Here is an 18,278-nt window from a genome sequence, read left to right as displayed (position 1 = left end):
AAGGATGGGACAATGGGACCCAAAACAGAATCATAGCCTCACCATCCACATCCAGCTCATTTCTTTCTGTGTTCCCCTTTTCTTCGGTCTTTGCTGGCGCCCTTTCCGCCAAACTTCCCCACCCACATTTTCGGCCTCCCAACGGATGTATCTCCTATTCAAAATCAATGAGTATATTATAATTTATACATTTACAAAAAAATTCTTATCACTTATATCACAATTTTCCTGTTGCCATCAGCAATGGCAAGACAAGATTTTCTTCAAAGAGATTCAATAAAAACAGAATTTTAATTCTATATATAATGTGAATTTCCAACAATGATAATTTGAACTCTACATAATTGTAATAATACCATTGTTTACATCAATGTGGCGTTTGAATTTGATATTCAAAAATTACAAAGTTAGCCTTGAATAGTGTGTGTGTGTTAAGTAGCTTTTGAAAGGATTATTCTGCATTCCTACAATTCGTCCATTTTTAATTAAACCAAGGGCCAAGTATTAAGGGAAATCTCTTAGGCACTCGATAGTTATACGGATCTGAGACTCGTTTTCAAAATAGTGGAACTTGATTCATGCAATTGGCCATAAACAACTACCTAGTATCTTTTCGGTCAAAAAAGAATGAAGTATAGTTTGGCATACAAGTAGTGTTTTTTTTTTTTTTTGGCAGAGAAGGTATTTCATTAAAAAATAAGGAATCAGATCAGTTCATATGAATTGAAGTCTTCACCTGAGTTTATAATAATTTCTGAATATATTTAACGATTTCCTAATCTGTCTGTTATAGGCAAACATAAAACAAACTGCAAAGTACATAACATCATCAAAAAAGTGTCCTGTTTGCTCATTTTTTTTGTGAATGGATCAGTCACCTAGTTCAATTCTCTATTTATAGCTATGCTTTAGCCGTGAATCCTAGCCTCATGCAGACATGCATCAAGATCCTGCATCATTTAAAATGATAACGTATGTAAAATGGTCATATTTTATAAGAGTAATGACTTATTTGGAGTCTGTGCAGATATCTAATGGATGGAAATCATTGTGCAGTGCAATCGTCATTCCCTGTATAGTGAAGTCAAAATCTTTTTAATTTTCTTTCTCAATTTGAACATCATTTTACTCTTCAGTCTTTGAACTATAACATACTACAGTACATAATTAGAAACTGACAATTATTAGGTAACGAGAAATTGCAACTCTTTAGGGTAAATATTTAAAGTATTTCAAAATTTATGAGTAAGCCTTCTAAGTAGCAACTATAGAAAGATGAATAAAGGAAGAAGAAAACCATGTAACAAAATGTTCAACGGCTTACTGCACCGCGTAAACCTAAAAACTGTTACTCCATGATCTTCGATAAGATCATGATTTCTGGTGTGCGCCAATCATTTGTCTAAAATTTGCGGTGATCTTAAAGTTTTACTTCATGTTCCATATCATATCTTACTTTAATTTATATAAGGTCTAACGTCATCTTTCTTATAGATAATTCTTTTTTAAGAAACTCGCAAATTTCTATACTGAATGAAGTTGTTTTATGCCAAAAATTGGTGCAGACCGTAAAAGGAATATAGTGGGCGAAATTGAACAAGTTCCAAGTCTCTGGCCGTTGCCCTGCCCCAAAATATTCTTCCATATATAGACATCCTATTCCTTCTCTTTAGCCACTAGACCCTGTCTGTATTGTGCGGACGTCCTAATACCTCATCTTCTTTCTTTTTTCTATTTCATTACAATTCAAATATTTTCTCCGTTTCAATTTATATGATACTCTTTCTTTTTTAAACAATCCAAAAGAATGACATATTTCTATATTTAGTTCTTCCTCTGTCCCAATTTATGAGATATTTTTCACTTTTCGAGAGTTGATTTGACGAAACTTTGAAGCTAAATTGGATTAGATTAACTCACTATTTTAAGATTTAAGTTTATATATTTGAAAACTACGTGAAAAGCATTATAAGTTGCAACCTTTCTCATATCAATTTGGTAAAAAAACACATCTTAAAATATTGATCCAAATTTATGCAGTTTGAATCTTCAAGCGAAAAGTATCACATCAATTGAAACAAATGGAGTAAGTGAGTAACAATTTAACCTTAAGCTTCCAATTTAACCCTTAATGAGATAATTTTTAGTCACACAAATATCTATCATTTATTTCATATCACAAATTTCAAAAATCTTTCCTAGTAGTATTATTTTTTGTTAAAAAATATATATTTAATTCTCAAAGCCCTTATATATATCCAATCCTCCAAGCTAAGGCATAGTATATTATATGATGACGAGCTTTTGCAACAAAAAAGTCCACCCTTTCATATGTTCACCAAATTCCAAACACAATGGAACAGAGATAGACTTTTCCCTCCCCCGCCCAGATATTTTCACCGCCGCTTCAATCGGTGGTGACACCCCCATGACACGGCCAGCCGCCACCGCCACCGCCGTCGAGAAAAAAGATCCAGGCGGATTTGGATTCCTAGATGAAGTTGGTGGGACTGTTGATGGACTAATGTCTTGTACAGAGACTCTAGGTTTCGAGAGTTCCGATGAGAGGTCAGTTGATGATCAAATTGAGGATCATCATCATGATATAGATTTGTTTCCTACTAGGAAATCATATTATGGTACCAATAATATGGCCAGTACTAATAATTCTAGGAGCTCGCAAAGAGGTAATTTGGAGAAGAAATTAGAAAGGACGAGAAAGTTTCCACCTCCATTATCATCCTTAAGCCAAGATGGAAAGCCAAATTTCTTCCTGCGTGCGGTGAGGAAAGATGGACGGTTAGAATTAACAGAAGTGAAAATTGGTCGGCAAGAAACTCTCCTTGCTTTCCGCCAAGATGGACGGCTCAGATTGCATCTCATTCCCGATGAAAAAGAAGAAGAACAAGAAGAGGAGGAGGAAAACGAAGATTTTCCCGTGGAAACAGAGGAACAACTAGACGATGAAGAAGTGATTGAAACAATTGAAGAAAATGATGATGATGATGATGATATAATTGATGATGACGATGAAGAAGAAAAGGTTGAGGACTGGAAGTTTCCGATGACGAGTAGTGGAAGTGGAGATGGTCATTGGAGATGTTACGGTGGCCACCATGGCCACGGGCATAACAACTTACATGTGTGGAGGCAACGCTGTGTTACAACTAGGTGAAGTAATTACATGGAAAATTGGAAATTAAGTTTATTAAATGAAGTGGAGACACAGAAATGGCCATGCATGTGACTATGTTTTTCTTTCAAGTCAGGGGAAAATAATACTTCCTCCGCTCACTTTTAATTATCACATTTTGACTTTTCACGCTAGTTAAGAATCAATGATTAAGATAAGTATTTTATCACAATATCTCTATTAAATGGTATAATTGTATTGGAATTGAAAAAATGATTTGAAATGAGTAATAAATGCTAGGAGTAAAACATAATTTTTTTTTTATCTTATCTTGATATGTGAAAATTGATAAGTAAAAGTAAAAATTTATAAAGAAAATAACTGATAAGTAAAAGTAAATGGAGGGAGTAAATAATAAAGGAAAAATGATGACCCATGAAGTTGGAATTGAGAACCTGCAGGCTGCCGCTACTGAAATTAATTATTATGTATGCAACTTAAAGCCTCGAATTGCTAGCAGTCGGAAAAAGCATTGGGATTCTGTTTGTATCAGTCATCAGAGGAGTAATCCTGTGTGTGTCGACTGAATATCGGGGGAGCGGACAGACAAGGGAATATCAGTTACCTACATTTCTAAAAAAGGAATTACTCTTACATGACAAAGAGAAAAGGAAGAATTATTTTTAGTTATCTTTACTAAATTTAGTAACTTTCAGTTGAAGTACAAGTTGCGCGGTTATTTTTGTATTCCCCTTCGTCTCAATTTACATGTTGTAATTTAATAAAAAAGAAATAATAAAACTTGTATAGTCTAAAATAAATCATAATATGTCATTATAAATCATCAACTATAAATAAAATAAATTATTTAAACTACACAAAATAGAATAAACTAAATTAGAAAATACATTACATAAATTGTGGTGGATGTGGGGTATATCTTTACCTTTCCCTCCTCTTTTATTTCTCAATTGCAGAATTAACAGTGTGTCTTTCACCTAATAGTGGGTTACCACAAACATTAATGAACGTAATATAAGAATCCATTGTCATTAGACGGAATCAGAATTTTCACTATGTGATTCAACATCTATTATATATACGCACAAAATAATTTTGACATTGAATTTAGAGTTTTATTTACCGCATGCGAACTCTCTTGCTCTCACCTGGCTTTGCCCTGGTATACAACTTAATAACATATCATTTGCTTAATTTTCAAAAGTTACTAATTACTAGTCTACTAAACAAAGTTAAACTCCAAATCCTATATAAAAATAATATTTTATATATTTCCACTTGTAGGAAGAATTTGTTCTGGCAGCTTTCATAGGAAGCACTATGAGGTTGTTTTACTTTGAAGGTTGGTCTGGTGGTGATGAATTTTCTTATTTTTTTTACTTGGTAGGCATACCTTTATCTGATATTAAAAAAATAAAATACGGCTGTGTCCATCCTTCCGAGAAAAGCATTTAGAGTTAGGCAAGGGTTTTTTCAGCCAAAATATAATAATAAGAGATAATAGTACATGTCGACCGGTCGAATGATCGGTCGAAATACTAGGTAGGTGCGTACTTTATTCCATTTTTATCATACTTGTTGTTTTCAAAAATATATTGACAATAAAGGAAGAATTCTCAATTTGTTAATAGTATTTCCTGGGGTGTTGAGAAATTGGACTCTTCAGAGTTGTCACCGTAGCTTAGTTGTTGTGATAGTGACACTCATTTTGTAATTAATTTGTTCGATATTTTATCGAATTGACATTTAATAATAACCTTTCTTTTTTTGAACCTGCAGCCCTCGTGCTTTCATTAATACATGAACAATGTATGATAGAATCTACAAGAATAAGATATGATCAAATCTTGCTTTGTGTAAGAAAAGGACATGGCGGAACTGATATTGAAGTGGGAACTATATAATCATATAAATATAATTTCAAATCATATGATTTATGTTGGATGAAATATTGGACAGGTGTATAATTTCAATTGAACTAGGGTTCCAAGATACGATAGTAAAAGATTGGGAAATTAATGCTACCCAAATTTGGCCTCGTCTATCAATCAAAGTTGAAGCCAATATGACTCCAGTTGTAAACATTTTTTTAGCTGGTGTGACAGTGTGGGGAGGACTAAGAAAAATAGACTTCCAAAAGTATTCGAAAAAGACGTAAACATGAAAATGACACTGAATAATTACACTTCCAATCATAATAAGACAAACAAATATCAAAGCAAAATCGTAGAAATTTCTGATATGCAAAGCAGCTGGACCCCCTGTATATTTTTGTATATTCTACGAATATCCTCTAATGCTACTTTTTGATTCCATTCACTTCAAACTAGAGGACCCTCCAACCCTGATGCATCAATAATAACAAAATTCAAGGAATTAACTCATTCCCACGTGCCAAAGTTGGCACTTCTAATGGCTGATTTTATTTTTCTTTTGCTAGGAATAGCTGATGCTTATTAATTCTTGAATCACGTCTCTGGGAATATGAGTAATAGTCTGATTGATGATTGTATACATAGTATATTTCATAAATTATCATCTGCCAAAAATATTAGGAGTACAACTGTATTATGAAAGAACAATCTACCATCAATTGTCCCTTTGTTCGAAAATTTTCATCTAAAACCTGTGGCAAGAAGTTCAGTTGGACCCAATGGAAAAGTCTTACAATCCGTGCAGGGACGACGGGAGAAATGGTCTCCTATGAGCAATTACAATTGTGAATGGGTTATTTTTTCAGATTTCATATGTCTTATCTTTAGATCTTTACATGTATAAAAGAAAATTCTTGTAAAAATGACATAAAAGGAAAAATCAATTCGTAAAGAACTACAAAACCAATCATCCAAGACAACAGCAGGAAGAATGAAATAAAACAGAGCAAAAGATGCAAATAAAAATAAAGAGAAAAAACAACAAAAATAATAGGAGTGACTTAAATTATTATCTGTTTTATGTGACAGGTGGCCGAAAGATACAAGGTAAAGAAATTACATTAAAAAGCAAAACAACTTCGGCATCCTTTTAAAGAAATTTTTCATCATTAAAAAGCAAAACACCTACTATATATACAAAATAAAATAATTTTTTTAAATTTAAAAATATATAATCGTTAATTTTTTTTCACCGGCATCCTTTTATAAGCTAGACTATACTACATACTGCGGAATATATAGAAATGTGAAGAGAGGAACGATCAAGGATAGTACGGTCATTTTAATGTTATTCACTACATCAGCCATCAGATCTTCCTGTGGACCCCATTTCTATTCAATCTTCACTCTCTTCCTTAAATGCACTATTTAGAATCAAGTACGTAGCTTTTTTCAATACAAAATTTAAAGTGCTTTTAAGTTTAACTGCAACTGTAAAATTTCAATTTAAGGTCAATTTGATTTCTAGGGTATGCAAGAAATTTATTTGTTTTAAATTAATAAATAAATAATCGTAATACTACAAGTTGGGTCAAAAAATTAACAGTATTGTGAAATTCTTGTACAAAGTGTTAAACTTTGACCAATATTAGAAAATGACTTAGAATCTTGAGATATTAATAAGATTTCATAAAAATCAGAATAAATAAATAATGAAGCAGAAAAACAATAAATGAAATTGTGGCTCCTGCACCTGTCGTCACACAAAAACATATCTATATGCTTTTTTTAAGGTGATTAAGGTGGGTAATTAGCAATAAACCAAGAATATTACAAAAAAAAAATAAGCAAAAGAAAACAATTGGGCCTGAGCATCCCACGGGATACACTATCTAGTGAAGAAATAAAGGGGATGAGAAATAGAGTTTAGCCTCTTTCATATATAAACGCATTTGACTTAAATCGGTTGAACTCTAACTGATCCGTCAAACTTACTTTTGGATCAAAATGGATCCATATAATGCAAATCAACTGGCCAAATTGCAACAAAACCTTAAAAGCTAATAGTTCAAAGAGCTATATTAGCTTTCACATTTAAAAAAAAAAAAAAAAAAACAAATTAAAGAAGATAAAGTCAGGTCCATAACCCATTATGACCAAAGCATTTACCTTCACCAATGTTGGTCAAGTGGCTGCTCTTTTCAAATGCGTGTAGTTATTTTATCATTCTTGGTCCAAACTTGCATTTGAAACTCCGTGTATCTTCGATATGACGATAAAATAGACAAAAGAACTCCGCCAACCTTGATTTACATGTCTTATCTTTTTACTTGTAATTGGAGGGTAAAATTAATTTGTATATTCGTAGCTCCTTATATTGACTACTGTATAATATATTTCTTTAATACTTATAAAAAGAACAACAAGAGAAATGGTAGTAAATATTAGACCCAGAATAAAAGAGCAAAGACTATCTTATTCCAAAAAAAAAAAAAAAAAAGAACTAGTGTAGCAAAGTTGATAATTGAGCAAAATGGAACATTCTAATTGTAAAGCTTCGACATGCAAAAACGCGTAATAGTAATATGGAACAGCATGTATCGGTAATGATCTCCAATTTCTTCAATCCTATCTTTATTTTCGTGCTGGCTTCTTACACCGCCATCGAAAATGCAATTGTCAACAGCTGACCCGAAATTCCCTGGTCAAAATATCCTAGATATTCTAAAGTGGTTAATTATTTTTTCTTCTTTTATATACATGGAAAAGGCAATATAGATTCTATTTTAATTATGTTTTCACAGTTTGGCTTAATTTGATCAGTCTCACAAAAAGTCATCATGTCAACAAATTAACATTCAACACACTCGAACTCCTTTCGTCCTCGAGCAAATGGCCAGAAGGCCCAAATTCTTTTGTATTTTTGGGCCATTGTCTGGCTTATAGCTTTCTTCTTGTTTGGGTCAACAAACCAGCCCAATCCCTTTTACTTTGTCTTTCTTCTCTCTTTTTTATTTGCAATTAATTAAAATGTTAGGTATTGATTAAGCAAAATAATTAGGATATAGCAAAAACATGATCTATTACAAAAATTGGAAAGCAGAGCGATAGGGGGATACAGTTGACTAGTTTACAGGGGACACGAATGATCAGATATTGTAAAAGCAGTTTGTATGTATGTGGGAATCCCACATCGATGGCAACAAGCCATTGTGTTGGCTATTTAGTGCTAAGCCCAATAAGTCTCTAAGGATGAGCGATGAGATTGTACGTTTATTTTGTATTTCATTTCATTTTGGAACAGATTTCATTTTATTAAAATTTGAATTTACTATTTAAATTTTAAGTTAAACGAAACATTACGTCTGTTGGGAAAGGGAGCAATTCTTCAGGAACAGACTCCTTCTCAACTTCTATAAATACAATAGATGGCAGAAATAGTGTATTAAATTTGCATGTATGATTTCAGACTTTGTTGTATTCTATTAGAAAGATTGCTTGTAATTTTCAAAGAATATATAAGCAATAACTCTTGATCACTATCTTTCACGCCTCAAAGTCTTAATTTATCTGTTATTCTCTCTTATTTCTAACAGATATTACATTAGCTATGGCCATACAAGAACGGGATACAAGAGAGGGCATCATAGATTGTTTTTTAGCAGTTATTTCTATAGTAGTACTAATATTTTTTCAGGTCTTGAAAATATTAGAATTTGAAAACATGACTTGGTGCCTAACCAGTACTATTTATTATTATTTTTATTCAGTTTTGATAGGGAAACCAAACCAGATGTTCTTCGTTGACAAATTAAGCAAAAATGTGAAAATTCAACCTTGAATGACGAAAGAAAATTAACTAGATCTGCGATAACATCAATTCGCATATATAGGTGAAGATCACGAATTCTTATCCTCCTTTAATCTCGTCATCTCATCATTATTCACATTCTGATTCTTAGGCCGACATGAAATTAAAGGGTCAAAACATCTAGAACTTAAGAAGGTGCCTAATTTTTTTTTTCTTTCGTGAAAAAGCCCCTAAAGATTCTAGTTTTTGTCCGGTTTCACATCTTCGCTTATTTTTTACGGCCCTATTTTTTAATCACTTGAAAAAAAAAAAAAAGGGTCATCATTCGACTGCTTGCTTAATGCCTTGGCAGCCTTTTAGGCCACCGGCAGCACGGATCAATCAATTTAATAAGCTAGTTTGTCAAAAGTAACATTCTTTAAAATAGCACAATTAGTATATCCGATAGTCTATTATTTGATTTTTTGTTTTTGTTGGAATACAGCTTATTTTGATAGATGGATGCCAAGTAGGAGAGGACCTTCTATTATTTGATTTTTGTTACCAAGTATCAAAATTTTGAGCTGATTTAAGCTATTCACAAATCATAACTTACCTTTTTCTTTTTCTCTTTTGATCCTTTCAATCATACTTTACTTTTGTTCTCAATTGACAAAATAATCTTTGTGATCAACATGTGATGTGTATATATATTAAGCTGCATTACATACTGTACTATAAAAAAAAATATGTTAAAAATAATAGTCAAGTTTAATGCTAATGACTCTCAATAAATGAAAAATACAATAGCAAATTTTGTTAACATATTTCGCACTTTATGTCTTCTTTCTAAAAAATGCTTATTTTTGAGGAATTTGGGAATTTCCTTGGAAGAAAAAGAAGAAATTTTTTTTACCTAAATTTATAACGGATGATATTTTTATTTATTTTTTCAAAGTAGAGTGTCATTTTTGACCCTTTTCCCTAATTATAAAGAGCCATGAGACAAATTAACATAAAAAATTAAAATAGCAAAAACTTATTATTTTTCACTCCCCTCAACTTAGTCGTCCCGAACCCTCCAAGAAGACGTTTATCTGTTATAACACATGTATTTTGTTGTCACTTTTTTTAGTCAAATTTTTAATTTGTGGATCCCGCTTGACAAGTGTCAACATAGAAAAAAAAAAAAAAAACAACTTTTTCTCTCTTCCTTCATCTTCTCCACCATTACAAACAACAACATTTCTCCATTAATGGACCAAAAAAATCAATAGTTTTTGAAATAAACACACAAAAAACCCTTCATCCAAACACACCCTTTACTTTTCTTGAAAATCCTCTTTCTTTCTAATAAGTATTGATGTTTATTTTTTTTAAAGTAAATTATTTAGAAGAAAAAGAATTAGTTGGGAAACGACGGATAACTAGTGAAGGGAAGAAGAAAAAGAGGGAAGGAAAGGGCGGTGGGGGAAAAAAGAAAGAGTCATTAAGACAAATAGGTCGGGGGGGGGGAAGTGACTAACATTTTTTTTTTTTTTGTAAAATCCTTTTATTTTTATTTTTATTTTTAAATAAAATCCACGTCATATCTTATTTGTTATTTTTGGAAACACAATTTGTGTACAAGATATTTATTTTGTGTTTAAATTCAGTTTTTATTTTTTTCCTTTGGGCATAATTATAGAGAGCCATGTGATGATCGACATAATTAAAATACTTTTAATTAACAAAAAAAACACTTGTTTACTCGTCTTCATAGAAGAAAAACGCAAAGTTGAAAATCACACGTCTTATTAAATTCAAATTCAAATGTTCATCCAGGAATCCCACCACGTTCCCTGTTCCCACTTCCACCAATAAAAAAACCACCAAAAAAACTGCTTTTCACAACTCTATAAATCAACAACCAATCCCAAACCCCTTTCTTCTACACCCACAATTTTTTCTTGCACAAACAAAAAAAACACAAGCATGATAAACAACAGTACAAGTGAAACCAAGTACCACTTACCAAAACGTATAATCTTAGTCCGTCACGGGGAAAGTGAAGGAAACAAAGACGACACAACATACGGCATAACCCCAGATTACAAAATCCCATTAACAACACGTGGCATTCAACAAGCAAACCAAGCTGGGTCCCGGATTCTTGATGTTGTCTCTGGATCATCGGACAAGTGGAAGGTTTACTTTTATGTCTCACCATACGTGCGCACGCGCTCCACGCTCCGTGAGATTGGTCGAGCATTTCCTAGGAACAGAGTGCTTGGTGTTAGAGAAGAGTGTAGAGTTAGAGAACAAGATTTTGGGAATTTTCAAGTTGCTGAGAGGATGAAAGTTATTAAGGAAACAAGAGAGAGATTTGGGAGGTTTTTTTATAGGTTTCCTGAAGGTGAATCTGCTGCTGATGTTTATGATCGTGTTTCACGTAAGTGTTTTTATACCCTCTCTTTGATTTTCCTATGTGTACGTCTATTTGTTTTTATATGATAAGCCTGATGTTTATGTGTATTTGCAAATTTTCCATCTGTATTTACTGATGTTTTAATTTCGCTTGTCCTATTTTTGTCTAGCAACAGATGGAATTTCATTATATTTAGAAGAGTAGATCCATTCTAAAAGATTGAATCTTTTCTATACTTTGAAACTCTCTAATTTTAGTGTGCAATTGGACATAAAAATTGTGAAATTTGAAAAAAAAAAAAAAAAAAGGTTGTATGTTTGTTTTCAAGTTGAAAATTGGAATTGTGTTTGTACATGAATACAAATTGAATTTTTTTTGATTTTTTGTGAGTGATTTGGAGTGAATTGTGAAACTTCTAATGTCACTTTTGGTATATCAAGGATATTTAGTTTATGCCTAATTAAATGTATGTCTTTCGTACTCACTCTGTGTCTTTAGTCAAACTCTGTTATATAAAATGAAATAGGAGGGGTTTAATTTATAGTTGGAAAGAAAAGATACAAGAATAGTATATATTGTGGACTTGTAGAGGTGAGTAAAAGTGGATCCTTTAATTAGAATTATATCAAAATTATTTATGAAGGGCAGAGATTTATACAAAATTTAATCTAAAAATAAGTGGAGAATATTTAGTTATAACACAAGATGGAAAACCGGACCAATCATCTTGGGACTGGGAAATATCTTTTTGATAGTTGATATTCGAGTATTGTTGAAGAGTGTAGGGAATTTACCTTTAGTTAAGTGGACATTGTTTTACAGTAGTCCAAATGGAAAGAGCAGGATAGCTAATTCTGTGACAGAGGGAGTATTTTGTTATTGTGATTGAGTTGTGTTTGGTTGCTGAGATGCATTTGTTGAACTTTTAGCACAAGAGCTTTATTTCATATGACATTCTGATAATTTGTGGAGCTTTCAAATGACTTGCTGCCTAAGTCTATGGAGTATGGACCTTCTGCTAGAGATAGTGTGAATAGATCATTTTTATCAAGCTTGATACATAGAGTCTCCTAGAGAATTACCAATTTGTTGGGGAAAACCTCTTTTAGTTGTGTGCATTTTTTTGTAACCAAGACGTTTGTGGTTTGGCTTAGACCAAGATTAGTTCATGATGTTTAGGTTGCTATGAGATCCATCGCTTGTCTCCACTCAAAGGCAAGATGTCTTTCATCGTGTCTTGCTCTTGAGATTTGTGTGTTAAGCTATGTTGGTGGTAGTAATCTTGCCTTCCTGATGTCCCCATAGGAGTAGTTTTACAACATCAGACTTTTTAACTTGTAGTATTAGAACAGCAAATCATACTAAAAAGAGGTGCAAGTAAAAGCCAGCCTTGTATCCAGTGCCCATTATGTTGTTCATATCGCTGAAAGAAGGCCAAAACTTAATTTGCTACAGTTGGATTATTCCTTTTGATGTCATCACAATGCTTAAGAGTATTATATTTCCTGGCCTGCATTCTCCGTTCTCATACACCTCTTAGATATAATTGAAGCCTTGGGTCTTGCCATAGCTTTGCTCCTTGTCGTTCAACTTTTCTATTGATTGATCTCAACTGTTATTCTAATAGAAAGTAAGATGCAATCTGTAACTAAATCGTCAATTAAATGGATAATGGTATCCAGAATATGAATTTATGGTTTAAAAGAATATAGTGTAATTGATAGAACTAACCGTCTTGAGACTTCAAGTTACAATAAGAGTAAGATCAAGTAGTTTGCTTTCAGCATATGCAAGTTGGTAAAACCTGATGACATAATGGAAGTTACAGTACTGTTTTACATAAAAACTGAATTAACGTGGTTGTCTGATGTTCTTCTTCTTCTTCTTCTTCTTCTTTTTTTTTCTTTTCTTTTCTTTTTTTTGATAAGGTAAAATTTAAAGGGGATAGAAACTCATAACAGTTCTGCTCTACAGATTTATTCTGGAATGATCATAAATCCTTAGTTCAAGTCTACAAGGGAAGTAGACATGTTTTCCATAACAGTATATAAACTCAATTTTATGCTCGAAGCTTAACACAGCTGGAGAAATTCATTTCTTCATAGCAACAATCACTAATAATTTTATGAGATTATAAAATTCTGAAGGATGACTGGAAATAATACCACCTTTTAAAGGAAAGAGATGTCTTCTTTCCTTCAATACTCAATGCCGGAAAGGTTCCCTAAACTTTACCAGCTGGTAGGATGGACGTCACCTCTGTTTTGTGTTCCTAGTTCTGCTTGTCAAAGATCCATGTCTAGTTTAAAATAAAAGTTTGGCCTACTTATAGCCTTAATATCAGTTAGTTTGAATTTAGGGATCTTGTGGGTTAAAACTTATTCAAATTTCGCGGGACCAAAATGAATTTGCTAACTTAAATGGATGATAGTGATATGATTTAAGTAATAATTTTGTACGCAATAGAGGAATGTCACACTAGTGATGTAATAAACACTATGATTTTTTTTACATGTGTCCACCAAAATTCCCCCTGTTTGTTCAGTGCTCTGAATGAGGAATGCATTTGAATTAAGCTGCAATTCAGAAGTGTGAAGTTCGATACTTACTTTCATTTGTAATGCAGATTTCCTTGAAACTCTATGGAGGGATGTTGATATGAACAGGCACCATCATGACCCTAACGACGAGTTGAACCTTGTAATTGTATCCCATGGTCTAACTAGTCGAGTCTTTCTAATGAAGTGGTTCAAGTGGACCGTTGAGCAATTCGAGTACCTAAACAATCTAGGGAATTGCGAGTTTCGAGTTATGGAATTAGGGGCTGGTGGTGAATATAGCTTAGCAGTCCATCATAGTGATGAAGAGATGCTAGAATGGGGGATGTCCCCTGAGATGATCGCAGACCAAAAATGGCGAGCTAATGCTAACAGGGGTGCTTTGAATGATCATTGCCCTTGGTACCTTGATGAATTCTTTGACCATTTAGTGGATTCAAATGACAAAGATGGGGAAGATGTGAAATCAAACAACTCTATTGATCTTCCCCTAGCATGATACTGTTAACGTGCATTTGTTCCAATTCATTACTTGCTGTTGTATTGTTCATTTGGTTAACTGATAGAAATGTTTGTAAGCTCTTTTCTAGTTTCATGTAGTTGTTCCAGTTTTAGGCCCGGGGAGGCTTGTTTCCTCTTGTTTTAGGCATTGTTAGTGTCAATTTGTTGTAAATTTGAAACCTTCAATTGTATATCAAACGTTTGACATCAGGACCAAGTGTAAAATTTTTTTGTTGACTTGTGAAATTATGGTTAATTTTTTAATAAGACGAAGATTGAATAAGTTTTGACAGGTGAAGTTACAAGTGTTTTTTCCACTGCTGAAACTGAGATCAGTGTTTGTATTTCCACCTGTTCCATAATTGTCCAATCCTTCTGCTTCACAAAGTTGTTTCGTTATTAAATCAATCTTTCCTTTGCCAAATGAACGTTGTGATGCCTTTTGGTGATTTGATGCTATTGCAAAGTTTTAAAAATAAAAGTAAACTTTAACTGACGGTACATTGGAGGGTAATTGCAGAGTTCAAAGGATTTTGACAAGGAAAATTCACGAGTCCGGAACCAAAATGCCCCAAAAAAAAACAGTTTTGACCAAAATACCCCAACAAAAAAAAAAATGTTACGAAAATGCCTTTAGCGCAGTAAATTACTGCGCTAAAGAAAGAAACGGACACGGCTCCGTTAACTCCTATAGCGCAGAATTCTATCGCGCTATAGCGCTTTGTCTTTTTTCTTTTTTTTTTCTCCCGCTCTTTTGGTTAACCCTTCTTCGTTACACTTTTTAACGTACTTTGACCATAGATTAATCATGCTTCGGGACCCCGAAACTTCAATATTTTATATAGAACCCTACTTATTTTTGTGCGATTAATTAGGTAGGATCAACACATCAAGGATACACAAAGGTTCGGATGACCGTTTTAGAGGTTGAAAGTGCTCGAACGCTATTTTCCTTCAAGGTTCGGTGACATTAGCTTGAAGTTCTTTACGAATACTTAAACTTGTTCATTAATAATTAATCAAAAGTTAGTCGGAATGACGTATGTTCATGCAAAAAAAAAAAAAAAAAAATTAAATTGCATCAGTCACAACCTTGAGTAGATGAAAATACTTAACACACTAATTCATTAATAAGAAACCCATGATATATTAAAAATACAATCACAACATTCTTGAAAAAAACTTAAAAAACATTCATCAATTAATGCTCTTGAGTTGATCTTCCGCCACCACCGCGAGATGTGCCACCACCACTAGAGGTACTTCCACCACTAAAGTTTCCTCCACCCCGAGAGGTACTTCATTTGCGAGATGTAGTTTGACCGCCATGCCGTAAGGGACACTTGCGCTTATCATGACCAACATAATTGCAAAATGAGCATTTTCTAGTGTATCTCCCCGGTGAAACATCCATTTCATTATGAATACGCGAGTATGCATTCTTTACGAATTCACGGATAAATGCTTTATTTGCAACCATTGAAAATGGATCCGGGCCAATAACTCTCACTACCAAGTGGGTAGAACCTTCTAGCATACGTTTTTACATAATTTTCAACCGTATATTCCTCAGCCATGTAAGAGGAGGCGTTCTTTCCCATTATGATAAAACACTTGAAGGTGTGAGAACATGACATGTGATATGATTGCCACTTGCCGCATGTGCATGTTCTTGGAATCTCACAAATTGTGTGAACGTTACCTCCTTTACCTTGGTGCACACTTGTTGTGAGTTCAAATATGCGCTCTCGCAGGGGTTGTACTCCATCCGATCATGTTTAAAGCCTTATATTTGTGGTACTCGAATAGCTTTAACGGTTTTGGCATCCAACTTAGACCTTTCTGCCGCATGTGCTTTGGCCTCTTTTGATCTGCGACGAACCGCTCCACAACTCGCTTAAATGTCATTCTCACCATTGTGGTGACGGGTAGTCCCGTGCAAATTTCAACAAGCCATTGAATGACTCGGAAGGTAGCCGTTTTGTTGTCGCATACCCCATCGTCTACCTTCGTCCTTGTGTAATGTCCATTTGTCTTTATCAATTGCATTTAACCGTTGGAAGGCTTCCTCATTCGCCCGCCTAATAATATCCATTTTGGGTTAAACTTCTTCTCCCGATGCTCCGTTGCACGCCACACATCCAATTGCAAAGTCTTTAATTCGATATGCTTTTGGAAGTTTGCCTTCAAATGCCTTAAACAATAACGATGGTAGGCAAAGGGTGGTTGCCACCCCGCAAATTGAACATATTGTGCAATATGCCAGCATTTAATCCGATATCACACATATTCCCATACGATCCTTAATAACGTGTTGCCTTAAGTAGTCCAAAAACATACCCGCACGTACTAATGCTCTCATTAGGTACACGCAATTGCAAAAGCTAGAGGGAATATAGCTCCCATTTGCATCTATTCAAGCTGCTATTAGCGACTTTATGTCATACTTCCCGTACACATGTGTTCCATCTATTGATATTACGAGCCGACAATGAGCAAACCCATTAATGCATGGTTTGAAGGCCCAAAATACAAAATCAAAAATATTACCGGGACACACCGCTTCGATTTGAGCTTCCATTCAACAACAGTACCATGATTGAAGTGTTGTAGAGGAGCCATGTATCTCGGCAACGTCTTGAAAGAGCCCTCCCAATTGCCGAAGACTATTTCATATGCACGCCTACGCCCAAGATACACCTTCCTCCTAGTGACAGTTTTGTTATATACTTTCAAGACGGCTCTAATACAGTCTTTAATAGGGTACCTGAAAATTTGAAATATCAGCATATAACAACGAGGAACATTATATTAACACAAAAAATAAAAGAAACTTGGGCGAAGGGGATACCTTGGGTTCTCTCTAATGTCGCCAACTAATACACGCGCAATCAAATTAGTATCTAGATTGCAATGATCATCTGGGAGGTCACCCATATCACAAGTGTCACGACCCAACCCCGTGGGCCGCGACTAGCGCCCCGGCCCAGGCACCCGTACGTCTTTGTGCACGATGCGCATACGTTAACGAGAAAATCAATAAGATAATTACTCAATATTTTAGAAAAATCCGGGCGAGTTTCCCTCTGTTTTCCTACCAACCAAAAATTTACCCGCACTCAAAAAAATACCAACAAAGGCCACACACGGCCATCATATTACATAAATACATACATAGGCGAGCGGCGGGGGCGCGCGGTAAATAACCGCCCAAACGTATATCGCATACACATGCGTACGGACGGAACCATAACCCACACTTTATGTCGCGCGCGAGTGCACTCTATACACAAACGAACATACGGATATATATATATGACGGGACGGGGGGCCCCGCCGTACACGAACGGATGTACATGAACATAGCAAAAGATCGTACGCAAAATGCGGGCTCCGAGCCGGGGAGCTCTCTCAGGTCTGAACGGGGGACCACCAAGTCGGGCGGCTCACCCGGACGTATATCTGCGCACCCACGCGCGCATGAACGCAGCCCCCCCGAAGAAAGGGGTCGATGCGAGATAGATGCGAGTATGTAAAGCGATAGAACACAATATATAAAACCGTAACCGAACTAGACTATATCGAACTAAGCATAGGAGTCGGGACATCAAGACTTACATAAGCATGTACCATATATACCCACATCATATCATTAAATCCGTATGCACGTATAACGTGCCCGGCCCTCGAGCAAGGGACTCGGTAGATAATTCATGCAAACATCATATATGGTAATCATATAATCGTGTGCATATGCACGTACCGGCCCTCCGGTGAGGACTCGAAGTAAATCATATATGTATAAATAGCGTATCCGCCCCTGCGGTGAGGGACTCGGTGAACAATGCAATAGTATGTGCACGATTTCATACCGGCCGGGACTCGGTGGAAGACATAGCATAATACGCACGATCAGTGTAGTGAGAGGTCATATGCATATAACAAGTGATTAAGCGGACTCTTTTCCAAAACTCAAGGACCAACTATATTCATG

The 18,278-nt window shown here is 34.7% G+C and overlaps 2 protein-coding genes across 2 annotated transcripts; both read left to right on the top strand.

Annotated features, from left to right (window-relative positions):
- Window positions 1-2,269: 2,269 nt before the first annotated feature.
- LOC132063535 (uncharacterized) lies at window positions 2,270-3,301 on the top strand. The gene has a single exon (XM_059456110.1). The coding sequence runs from the start codon at window positions 2,291-2,293 to the stop codon at window positions 3,173-3,175; it is 885 nt and encodes a 294-aa protein (XP_059312093.1). The 5' UTR covers window positions 2,270-2,290; the 3' UTR covers window positions 3,176-3,301.
- A 7,294-nt stretch (window positions 3,302-10,595) lies between these two features.
- LOC132063533 (phosphoglycerate mutase-like protein AT74H) lies at window positions 10,596-14,494 on the top strand. The gene is made up of 2 exons (XM_059456108.1): window positions 10,596-11,249; window positions 13,852-14,494. The coding sequence occupies exons 1-2, from the start codon at window positions 10,793-10,795 to the stop codon at window positions 14,280-14,282; spliced, it is 888 nt and encodes a 295-aa protein (XP_059312091.1). The 5' UTR covers window positions 10,596-10,792; the 3' UTR covers window positions 14,283-14,494.
- Window positions 14,495-18,278: the final 3,784 nt, after the last annotated feature.

This window comes from Lycium ferocissimum, chromosome 7, assembly GCF_029784015.1.
Source record: "Lycium ferocissimum isolate CSIRO_LF1 chromosome 7, AGI_CSIRO_Lferr_CH_V1, whole genome shotgun sequence".
NCBI lineage: Eukaryota > Viridiplantae > Streptophyta > Magnoliopsida > Solanales > Solanaceae > Lycium > Lycium ferocissimum.
This window is presented reverse-complemented; position numbering and strand designations above follow the sequence as displayed.